Genomic DNA, 12,526 nt, shown 5'->3' on the forward strand with positions numbered 1-12,526 from the left:
GGGGAAGGAGGGAGAGAGGCTGGATGAAAGGGTAGTTGAGAAAAGGTGGATCTGTGGATGGAGGCAAAAAATGGAATGATGCCAGACCTCCAGGGGAGGGAAGGGAAACGGAAGGGGAGGACAGAGATGGCAGAGGAAAGAAGGAGACCCTGGCAAGCAAGTTATCAGAAGACAACCAGAGCCTGGGACCAACAAGATTTGAATGATGACCAGACAACAAAAGATAGAAAAAATAATTTTATTTTCTGTTTTGTGATTACAATATGTCAGATTTGAAACGTGTATCCTGCCAGAGCTGGTTTTAGACCGCAAATGTGAGCTAGGATTTAACAGAGAGAGGAAAAGTATTTTTTGCTTGTTTACACCACAGCTTCAGTGTGGTTAGGAGAAGGCAAAGGGGGTGAAGAGGCTATAAAAGGGGTGAAGAGGCTATAAAATAAACCCACCAGGATGTTTTTTATAAAACACCCAATTGGGCAGGAAAATCAAATCAAAAAATCGATTCAATAGGCTGAATCGAATCGAAATTTTTTTCCTGAATTGGGGCAGCACTAGTAAATATATTTACATTGTTGTGATATACAGGCCTCCTTCACAGATAGAAGAAGTGGACAGAAATTTAATAGTAGACATTCAAAATATATCTAAAAAAGGGGATTTTTTACTAATAGATGATTTTAACATGCCATGCCAGATGCTGATGGGGTATCCCTATTACTGGGTCTTCTAGAAGTAGGGAGATCCTGGATTCTCTACAACAAGGATCTCAAAGTCCCTCCTTGAGGGCCGCAATCCAGTCAGGTTTTCAGGATTTCCCCAATGAATATGCATTGAAAGCAGTGCATACACATAGATCTCATGCATATTCATTGGGGAAATCCTGAAAACCTGACTGGATTGCGGCCCTCAAGGTGGGACTTTGAGACCCCTGCTCTACAAGGAGAACTGTTCTAGCAGTTTTTAATGGAATCCACACGGGATGGGACCATACTGGACTTAGTGCTTACAAATGGGGAAAATGTTTTGATGTTACAGTGGGTGATCATCTGGCATCCAGTGATCACTGCATAGTACGGTTTAATATTAAGACAGGTATAGAGAGGGCTCATTCAAAAGTAATGGTTCTAAATTTTAAAAAAAACTAACTTTATTCAGATGGGGATTACATCAAGGAATTGTTGTCTGGATGGGAACGCCTGGAAGGGTTAGAAATTCAGTGGGCAACAAATCTTTTTGTGAGGCAAGTAAGTAAAAGTAAGAGGAAAAGAAGGCGGCTTTGGTTCTCAGAAGCAGTAGTTGAGATGGTAAGGAATAAGGTTAGCTTTCATAAACTACAAAAGATCAACAAAAGAGGAAGACAGACAAAAATATCTGGAAAAGTTAAGAGAGTCTGCTCAAGTAGTCAGGAAAGCAAAGAGACAAATGGAAGAAAAAAATAGCTGACATGGTAAAATGGAGAGATGAGACATTTTTTTAGATATATCAGTGATAGGAAGAAGTGTAAAACTGGGATTGTGAGATCCATAGGTGAAGGGGAGAAATATGTAGAAGCTGATAAAGAAAAGGCTGAATTGCTTAACAAATATTTCTGTTCTGTGTTAACGGCTGAAGTGCCGGGAGCAGGACCGCAGAAGACAAGCACAAATAGGGATGGAGGAGTGGTAAACCCTGATAGATTTTCAGAGGGTTGTGTTCATGAGGAGCTAGCTAAATTAAAGGTAGACAAAGTGATGGGGCCAGATGGTATATATCCGAGGTTGCTGAAAAAACTTAGGGAAGTTCTGGTGGCTCCGTTGACTGACCTTTTCATAAAGATGTAGCCCTGGTGGCTAATTTTGTGATCACACTTTTACGTTCATCTTCTTTTCCTCACTTGGTCTTCCTGTGAACAGCATAGCTGCCATTTGTCACAGTAGTGCAGCTATTTCCAAGATAGCATAAATAAATAAATATAAGGTCAGCCTTGGAATATTTGTCCATACCAATAGCAGTGCATTCTAACCTACAGCTTTGTTCAAAAGCAACTTGACTTTGCTCTATGTGATAGGAGAGTTACACACAAAGACTTGAGTGCACACAAAGAGCTGCAACCATATAGTATAAACTAGGACTGCACGTTCATTATGGTTAATATTGCAATTAAAACATTATTAATAGTAATTAAAAATGTAATCACGATTATAATTGATTGCAGTCACTTTCTGCCTCCCTCTAACCACATGCACTCATGATCCAGACTCTCTCCCTCCCCTCTTGACCCAATCCGACGTGACTACGCTGCTTTGCTCTTTCCTTCTTCTCTCCTTCGATCCAGCAGATCTACACTGGACCTTCCTTCTGATTGGGCTACCCCTTCTGAAACAGGAAGTTGCATCAGAAGGAGTGAGCCAGGTCAGGCAGAAAGCAGCCTTTCAGTAGGGCTACTGCTGACCTGCAGAGCCAAAGACTGTGGTTTAAAGGTAAATGAGCTGCAGGCGGGAGGAGGGGGGAAAAGGAGAAGAGCAAGCCAAATTGGGTCTGGGAGGGGGAGGGAAGAGCTGCCACATTGGGTCCAGGGAAGGAAATGCCGGATTGTGAGAGGGAGGAAATTAAGAGAACAGGGGCAGGGCCAAGTGGAGGGGGGAGTTGGTTGGATGGACTTGGTGTAGGGGGAAGAGAGGGGGTGAAAGAGTTGGGCTGGTGACAGGGAAGGAGATAGTTGAGGCTGGGAGGCATGGGGGAAGAGAGCAAGAGTTGGACCTGGGATATAGGAGGGAGGGGTAAAGAGGGGAGGGAGTTGGATTTGAAAAGAAGGTCTTTAAAGATGTTTTTGATATATAAGCTAACTTCGATCAACTGCTAACCGAAACATTCACTTTAACCCTTTCTCTTCTGTTTCTCCCTCTTATTTTCCTTTTCTATTTTTAAATACAATATAACTTTTATCCTTTTATCCCTTATGTATTATGTTACAGTTCTTTGCTGTTCATATCTGTCTTTGTCTTTGAATACCTTCTTCACTTTACAGTGGTACCTCGGTTTACGAGTGCACCGGTTTGCAAGTGTTTTGCAAGACGAGCAAAACACTCAGCAAACTTTTGTCTCGTAAACCGAGCACTGCCCTGATAAACGACCACTCAGCAATGGTGGCCTAGGGGTGAATACTTGCCTGCGGGTGCTGCAGCGATTCCAAAGTGTTGCCTTCCTTGCCTCGGGGTCCCCATGTGGCTGCCCTCCCGCTTCGGCCGATGCCTCTGCCGTCCATCAGCGCCTCCCGGCTCCCATCTAAGCCGGCCGCCATCCTGAATGAGCATGCGCGCTGCTTCACCTCTCCTCTCCTAAGTCAGCCGCTGCCCTGACAACACGCTCACTACATAAAAGCACGCAGGACGTCCTGCGTGCTTGTACATGGTGAGCGTGTTGTCGGGACAGCGGCTGACTTAGGAGAGGAGAGAGGTGAAGCCGCACGCATGCTCATTCAGGATGGCGGCCGGCTTAGATGGGAGCCGGGAGGCGCTGATGGACGGCAGAGGCATTGGCCGAAGCGGGATGACAGCCGCACGGGGACCCCGAGGCAAGGAAGGCACCACTTTGGAATCGCTGCAGCACCGCAGGCAGGTACTCACCCCTGGGCCACCATAGCAAACTTCGGTTGTGGAACGAATCTTCTGAGTTTGCATTAAGGCCTATGGGGAACTTTGCTTTGATAAACAAGCGTTTTGGATTACGAGCATGCTCGTAAATCAAGGTACCACTGTATATTTATTTTAACATTGTTTGTAAGCCGCTTAGACTTAATGATACGTGGTATATCAAATTAAAATAAACTTGAAAGGAGCTGGGATCTGGGTGGAGAGGAGGAGAGAGAGAGAGTTTGGACTGGGGTTAAAGGGAGGGAGCTCGTCCTGGGGGTAGAGGGAAGGCGCTTGTCTTGGGGGTAGAGGAGAGAGGGAAATGTGGACCTGAGAACAGTCTTTTTTTTTTTTGGGGTAGTCTTTTTTTTTTTGGGGGGGGGGGATGAATTGGCCTTGGTTGGCCTGACCCTACTCCAAAGCTGCATTACCTGTTCAGTAGCTAATAGGGTAGCCAAAGCCCCTTCAGCCAAAGAAATCTGCTGCCTGAGTAGTCCCCTTCCTCTTCATACTGCCTCAGGAGCAAGAAGGTCAGCGGCATGCCTACAGCCACCAACACTTGCGTGATCCGAGCATATTTAGGGAGTGCCAGCATTGGCAGCTGGAGGCACCCCACTGGCTTTCTCACTCTTGAGGCAGTACAAAGAAGAAGGCAGCTTTGGCAGTGGATTTTTTTTGACTTGCGGGGCTTTGGCATATGATACCTATTGTGGGGAGGATATCTAATGTGGCCTCCTAGTCTCCTCCTGTGGCTCCCCATTGGATTGCTGGCTATACCCCACCTTTGTGTGATTAATCATGAGATTAAAATGCAGTCCTAGTATTAACAGCTTGACAGTTCATGAGCTTGCCAAAAACATAGGAGTAATTTAGCCAATGTATCAGTTAGGAACATTTTCAAATGAAGTTACAGTAAAAATGGTTTGGTTGAGAAAGTATTATTTCTTTTGTGATCAGTTTCTATATATGGAGAACTGACTTGGCCTTATTTTAGAAGTGGATTAATTGCATCTGAGGACCACTAAACCAGCTAATACAGATTCCTTTCATCTAAATTTTGAATTCATGTTGTTTTCCAGGTCATCCTGTTGCTGATAATGTTGATTTTACGTAAAAGAGTGGCCCTCACTATTGCCTTGTTCCACGTGGCAGGGAAAGTCTTCATTCACCTTCCATTACTCGTCTTCCAACCATTTTGGACTTTTTTAGCTCTCATCTTCTTTTGGATATACTGGGTCATGGTCTTGCTGTTTCTTGGAACCACAGGTATGTAAGTAGAGGGTTCATTTCTTTTTGTAGATTTTCCCTGTTTCAGATGTGGGTTTCTGGGAAAAATTAATTACTGGTTTTCTGGGTATTCATTTCCCTGCTCATGATTTGAAAAATAAAATAACTAGACAACAGAAGGCTGAAAAAATAATTTCTGTGATTAGAATATGCTAGATTTGAAATGTTAGGGCTGGGGTCCAGGGCAGAAATTTGGGAGGTGGCTCCATGTGGTCCTTATGAGGTTGCACTTTTTTCAGCTTCCAGTAGAGCTTTGGGCTCTTTCTGGTCAAGGGCCAAGGGCAGTTGTTCTAGTCACACTCCTCTAACACCATCCCTGACACATGCCATCTTTATATTTTGCACAGTATAGGAGTAAATGCATTACTTTCTATATCTAATCTATAATTTATGGATTGCATTGTGCCTATATAGGTTCAAGATGATTTACAGAGTTGAGTTAACCCACACAATAAAGCTGGGGAGAGGCACATTGCGAGGGGTGTCCGGTTTATGGACACTGCTCCCCCTTCTCAGAAGAAGTGGTTGATCAACCGTTTAGAACTCTGGCCAAAGGCAGGTCTTCTTTACACCTTCCCTCCATTGCCCATGATAATCAGACTTTTGTGCAGGATCATGGTGCCTCAAGGGCAGTTGATTCTAGCACCAAATTGGCTGAGGTGACCATGGTATGCAGACCTGGTCCATCTAAAAAGTGATCAAAGTCTCAAGACTTCCATGTCATCCCCAGCTGCTCATGCAGGGCCCAATTGCCCAGCAGGATCCAGAATATCATGACTCTGGAGCGTGCAATGCTAGTGTATAAAGACTGTTTGGACGGAGTGGTCGTCACACTTCTAAGATGTAGGGAGAAGGTGACTATAGCTTCATATGTGAAAACCTGAAAATTCCTCCAAGCTTGGTGTGTTCAGAGGAGTGAGGATCCGAGCTCGATGCAGATTTCTGTGGTACTTGCTTCCTGAAGAAAGGTCGGGTAAAAGGCCTAGCGGTTGGCTTCCTGAAAATTCAGATTGTGGGGTGCTCATGTTTTGGGCCTAGGGTTAATAAGAACACCATTGGAGAGGAAGTAACATCATCAGCGAAGACGGCTGCCTAACCTCGAGGCTCTGTCTTCTAGCCACTCTAATTCCCCTGAAAAGCTGATTTTTGCTTGCCGATCTGACCAATCCTACAGTGCAGCTGCTTTGTCAATGGCCCCTGCATCTCATGGCGTCGAAGAAAAGGATGGAGGGTGATTGCTAATGGAGTCACTTGGCCGAAAAACACCTGCACATTTCACGCACACAGTTGGGTCACATGATGAAGGTGGGGAACATACCCGTACATCGGGAGTGCTGCAGATGCTGCCTGCGAGGGCTTCTGATAGTAGTGAAGGAGCCTTGGAGCCCCTGACTAAGGCCAATCTCCAGGAACTGTTAACAGTGAGCACCCAGGTTAAAGAGGCGATCAGGGAATTGCGGCAGGACCTGGCTGAAATCGGGTTCCACATCAATACAGTGGAACTTCGGATGGACGCCTGTGAAGAGTCAGCCACTGTGGCTCAGCAAGACTTAGAGGATGTGCGATCCGAGTTACATGAACTGATTTGATAAAATCGAATATCTTGAAAATTGGGCCTGTCGAAATAATTTACAGATCCGGGGAGTTCCGGATACGAGTGAGTACAAAGATGCTAGAGAAGTAATGACCAATCAGAGTTGGTTGCTGCAGGGCAACAGCCTAGACCCTGTCATTGAGATAGTGCACAGAGCCCTAGGGCCTAAGACATCAGAGTGGCCCCACGATATTGTTGTCTGCCTTCAGAGTTTTGTACAGGGTCCCTAGGCGAGTCACCACTGTTGGAGTGGTCCGGGACTTGCTTGCCATGGAGGGGAATAAGGTTCCTGCTGACTTGGCTGGAGGAATGGCCCAGAAGTCTATTCAACAGCGCTTATCTGGATTCAGATGGCTTGACCAATCAGGGCTTTAGGCTCCTCTCTCAGTATCCTGGATACAGAGGGAGGTGTCTAAGGCCTGATTGACTCAGATGCCTATGGTCCCACCCCTTGGTAACGGCCTTAGGCATCTGAACTATTCATGGCCTTTGGCCCTACCCTGTGCATCACATGATGCACTAGAGAGGGGAAGGCTCATCATTTAGACAGGCAGGCCAGAAGCGGGAGACTGAGAGCGGGCTTCCTGCTTCCAATGTTTTAAAAAGGTATGGGGAAGTTCGGGGGTGGGGGGCATCCGGTGGCAGGAGGGAGAAGGCATCCCTCCTACATTTTGGGTGGGGGTGGGGGGCATCCGGTGGCAGGAGGGGAGTGGGCATCCCTTCTGCCATTTTTGGGGGGTGTGAGGGGGCAGTGGCTCCGGGGTGCCTGACGCAGAGGTGTTCTGCATGGCAGGAGGGATTGGGCATCCCTCCTGCCATTTGTTTTGGGTTTGGAGGGGGGGACAATGGCTTGGGGGTGCCTGGCTCGGGGGGCCACATTTCTTAGGGGTCTTTGGGGAGGGTTGTCATCGGCAGAGAGGGACTATTTTCTTTTCATTTTTTATGGGACAGATATTTTGTGTGTGTAACACACGCAAAATATCTGTGCCATTGAAAAAAATATGAACCCCCCCCCCAAGACAAGCAAGTCGGCTTTTACGATCATTAAAAAAAACCTCACTTTTTTTTTTGGAACAGCCAAGCAATGTTAGTGCATCAATTGCTTGGCTATTTTGAATGGGCTTTTATCTAATTTGCATGGGCTATCGAAGGGAAAAACACGTGGTGGGCCATTTTGTGCACTGGGTCGGTAACGACGATTGTGAAAACAGGTTTAGCGACGATCGCTGACTTTAGTGCATTCCCCACAATATTCAGTTCAATGTAGGTGGTGAGGCTTCACAGGGGGCAGTTTGGGAAGGCTTAATGGCAATGGTACGGGGTCATCTTATTTCTGTGGTGACCTATTGGAAGAGACAGAGGGTTCAGGAGGGCCTACGTCTTCGTCATACCATTGCTAAGTTAAAGGGAACTCATAAACATAAACCCTGGGAAGGAGGGGTCCTTTGGGAGGCTCGTAGAGCTTTGCAGACATATGAGCTTGAACGCGTGCAATTTCAAACCCAGCTCTTTCGGCAGAGATACTTTGAATATAGCAATAAAGCCTCCCATATGGTAGCCCATAGATTAAAACTTAGGAGGTCTCGTAACAATGTGTTTTGTGTTAAGCGACCCTCTGGTGGTGAGGTGCAAACTGAACGTGAAGTACGGGATTGCTTTTTGCAGTCCTATAAGACTAAACCTTAAGTTTATATACCGCATCCTCTCCATAGAGATGGAGCTTGGCATGGTTTACAGGAACTTTAATATAAGGAAGGAAAAACATAATAAGAGTTAGTGATTATAAAGAGGGTAGCGATATTAAACTAAACTAAAACGCTATACACTGCTGAAGATGAGGTCCTGGAAACTGTTATCGCGACATTTCTTGGCTTGTTACAGCTGAACTCTATTGCAGCCACAAATGCTTTAAGACTTGATAGACCCCCTTAAATTAATTGAGGCACGCCTGGCTCTTCTTGCTATGAAGCTGGGAAAATCGCCAGGATTGAATGGCTTTATGGTCAAATTCTATAAAGCCTTTCAGGACTCCTTTGCTCCTGTCTTTATTTAACTCCTTGAATGCTGGTAGTCAGCTCCCTCACTTTATGCATCTTGCAGGGATTACTTTAAAGGAGGGGAAAGACCCCATGGTGTGCTCCTCTTATCGTCCAATATCGCTCCTTGGAGTAGATACTAAGTTTTTTGCTTGGGTTCTCATTGATAGACTGATGAGTTGGGTACTCTGGCTGGTGCATCCCCAATCAGTCTGGCTTCATTGCAAGGAGGCAGGTGAGAGATGACATCCGAAGGGTTGTGAATTTGAAAGAATAGGTAGCATAGTTGGCGCAGGAAATGGTCTTTCTGTCGGTCAATGCGGAAAAGGCCTTTGACTGCGTCTCTTGACCATTTATGTTCAAGTATTGGCGCTTATTGGTTTAGGAACTCGGATGCTAGGCTGGATTAGAGCTCTATATAATTCTCCCCTGGGGGTGTGTGAAAATTAATGGGAAATATTCTGAAGTGTTTTACTTGGCCCGGGGAACGAGGCAGGGGTGCCCTCTTTCCTCAATTTTCTTTGCCTTGGTTCTGGAGCACCTGGCCCAATGGGTGCAGGAGAGTCCTAATGTGATGGGTGTCAGGACCCCTGGGGGAATTATAAAATCAGCTTATTTGCTGATGATATTTTGTTTACTTTGACAGAACTGGAAAGATCTCTGGAGGCGGCTGAAGAGGAATTGTTGCATTATGATAGATTCTCAGAATTTTGGGTGAACATAACCAAATCAGAGTTGTTAAATGTTACTCTTTCCCCGAACCAAGAGAGGGCCTGCATTGTCTATATCCTTTCTGTTGGATGAAATCCGTTGGGTGAAAGGTGCTATGCGTTATTTGGGAATTCATTTAGGTCCTCTTTCCCTTTGCCTCTATGACTTAAATTATGTACCGACTTTTCAGAAAGTCAGGGAAGAATTGAATACTTGGGAAAAGCTCTGCTTTTCCTGACTTGATAGGATCGAGGTGGTCAAGATGATTTTACCCCAACTTCTATTTCTCTTTCAAACACTACCAATTTGGGTAAATAGAAAGATGCTTGAGGCTATGCAACGGCAGCTCTTTGCCTTGGTATGGACCCACAAACATCCAAGGAACAGTGGAAGGGTATTGCGTCTGTACAAATAACTGGGTGGCCTGTCTGTGCCATCTCTTTTGAAATACTTTCAGGCGGTCCAGCTGCAGGTGCTTCTAGAGTGGCAAGTTTAAACCTGCAAACTCTAGGTGGATATCGAACAGGGCGGGGATGACTCGATCCCCCTGCTACTTTTACCTCGGCTCCTACTGGTAGGGGGAAGGCTGAATTTTTTTCCAAGAAAGGTAGCCTATTGTAACCCTAGACTTTTGAATTCTGCAAATAATCTGGGTAGGTTTGAACCCTCAGTTGGCTGAACTTCCTCCAAACTGCTCAATGCGAGCATTATACTACAGTTCTCAGCACCAGGAAGTGCTGACATAGGAACTATTCTTTCTTATAAAGGCCCATTTATTCAAACCCATTATACCAGGGGAAGAGAAGGGATTCTATTCCAAGTATTTTCTTGTGGCCAAGAAAATGAGGGGATTTCATCCTATCCTAGACCTAACAGCTCTGTTCAAATATCCAGTCTAAAGAAAATTTCAGGATGATTTCTCTGGGCACCTTATGATTTAGGAAAATTATTGGCTCTGTTCTCTTGGGTAGGGAAACACCACTACCAGTATGTCTTCTGCTCCCAGGGTATTCACAAAATGCCTAGTCATAATCACAGTATCACTATGCAGATTGGAAGTTTGTGTTTCCCTATCTGGATGATTGACTAGTAAAAAGCACATTAAAGGAAGGTGCTCAGACATCAATGCAGCAAACTGTTTGGGTGTTGGAGCAACTAGGGTTCATAGCCAACTACACAGAATCCTATCTACTCCCAGTCCAACAACTGGAATACATTGGAGTCCTGATAGACATGATTCAAGCTCGAGCCTACATACCTCAGATTGACTTCCAGAAAGCATTTGACAAAGTTCCACACGAAAGACTTCTCAGGAAGCTACAAAGCCATGGCATAGAGGGAGATATACAAAGATGGATAGGCAAATGGCTGGAAAACCGAAAGCAGAGAGTGGGCATAAATGGGAAGTTCTCCGACTGGGAGAGAGTGACTAGTGGTGTGCCCCAGGGCTTGGTACTTGGGCCGATCCTTTTTAATATTTATATCAATGACCTGGAAAATGGAACATCATCAAGTGAGATCATCAAGTTTGCAGACGACACAAAACTCTGCCGGGCAATCAGATCGCAGGAGGACAGTGAGGAACTCCAGAGCGATTTGTGTCGGTTAGAAAAATGGGCAGAGAAATGGCAGATGAAGTTCAACGTGGAGAAATGCAAGGTAATGCATTTAGGCAGTAAAAATAAGGAATACGAGTACAGAATGTCAGGTGCAACTCTGGGGAAAAGTGAACAAGAAAGGGATCTGGGTGTACTGATAGATAGGACCCTGAAGCCGTCGGCACAATGCGCGGCAGCGGCAAATAAGGCAAATAGAATGTTGGGCATGATAAAGAAAGGAATCTCGAGTAGATCGGAGAAAGTTATAATGCCGCTTTATAGGGCAATGGTCAGACCCCACTTGGAATACTGCGTCCAACATTGGTCTCCCTACCTAAAGAAGGATATAAAACTGCTGGAGAGGGTGCAGAGACGAGCAACTAAACTAGTGAAGGGTATGGAGAAACTGGAATATGAGGATCGACTTAAAACACTGGGATTGTTCTCCCTTGAGAAAAGGAGACTGCGTGGGGATATGATCGAGACCTTCAAAATACTGAAAGGAATTGACAAAATAGAGCAGAGAAGATTATTTACAATGTCCAATTTGACACGGACAAGAGGACATGAAATGAAGCTAAGGGGGGGGCAAGTTCAGGACTAATGTCAGGAAGTTCTGCTTCACACAGAGAGTGGTTGACATCTGGAATACTCTCCCAGGGGAGATTATTGCGGAATCGACAGTCCTAGGCTTCAAAAGCAAACTAGATGCATATCTCCTTGAGAGAGGCATATAAAGATATGGTTGGCTATAAAATAAGCCAGGTGAATACCTAGCAGGGCCTCCGCGTGTGCAGATCGCCGGACTTGATGGACCGAAGGTCTGATCCGGAGATGGCGCTTCTTATGTTCTTATGTTCTCTCATTGGCATCACAACTCAGATTTAGCACAAGCAGTAGGTCACAGCTAGTACAATGTTGAGCCACATGGCCTCCATAATACTTGTTACACCCATGACTCAGTTCCATTTGCTTTTTAGTGGTGTCTTACAGATGTTATATTGGTCACACTAGAGTTGGCCTAGTTACTTCTCTGATGGATGATTTGAAACACACAATGGGCGCTGCATGGGGCACCCTGTTAGCGAATCTTTATGCTGCTCATCTTAACAATATCACTCAGTTGTGCTCCAGACTCAGATCACACTGCAGACTAGTGTTGGATTCCTTTCTCCTTGATCAGGGGAAAGGTCTTCTCTAATAGGGAAAACTCGCTGTGACCATGTGACTGGGCCAAGTGGTAATACCCGTCACATATCCACTCCCAGACATCTTTTTCTCAGTAAAAACACAAACACAGGATTAAACACACTTCTTAAAACATGTGACCAGGTCTTTCCAACCTCCTGGTCATCCTGAGGTCTTCCCTGGACTCCTCATTCTCTCAGGTCCTCCCTGGACTCCGTCTCTCCAGGTGTCTCCTGAGTCATTCCTCTGACCCTGTATTGGCCCTCCAGATCTTCGGCAGCTACTGGTGCTATTTGACGGTCACTCCGCCGGTTGCCACCATCCCAGCCGGTACCTATGCCGTATTCTCCTTAGATCTTGGCCAATGCTTCCAGGGTCTCAGGCTGCTTTACCTGGGTTCCTCTCTGATGATTCTCAGTGCCATCGCCGGTCTCTCCGCCAGTCGCCACCAGTCTCACGCCAATCATCCATCTGACCCCCTCAGCCTTGGGCTTCAGCTCT

The 12,526-nt window shown here is 45.7% G+C and overlaps 1 protein-coding gene across 5 annotated transcripts in view; it reads left to right on the forward strand.

Moving 5' to 3' along the window:
• Positions 1 to 12,526, forward strand: part of SLC44A1 (solute carrier family 44 member 1) — a 269,831-nt gene that overhangs the window by 208,668 nt on the left and 48,637 nt on the right. For all 5 annotated transcript variants that reach the window (XM_033918433.1, XM_033918422.1, XM_033918450.1 and 2 more), the window contains exon 9: positions 4,691 to 4,877. In XM_033918433.1, coding sequence (XP_033774324.1) covers positions 4,691 to 4,877 — 187 coding nt within the window. The remainder of the gene's footprint in view (positions 1 to 4,690; positions 4,878 to 12,526) is intronic.

Source organism: Geotrypetes seraphini, chromosome 1 (assembly GCF_902459505.1).
Source record: "Geotrypetes seraphini chromosome 1, aGeoSer1.1, whole genome shotgun sequence".
NCBI classification, from domain to species: Eukaryota; Metazoa; Chordata; class Amphibia; order Gymnophiona; family Dermophiidae; genus Geotrypetes; species Geotrypetes seraphini.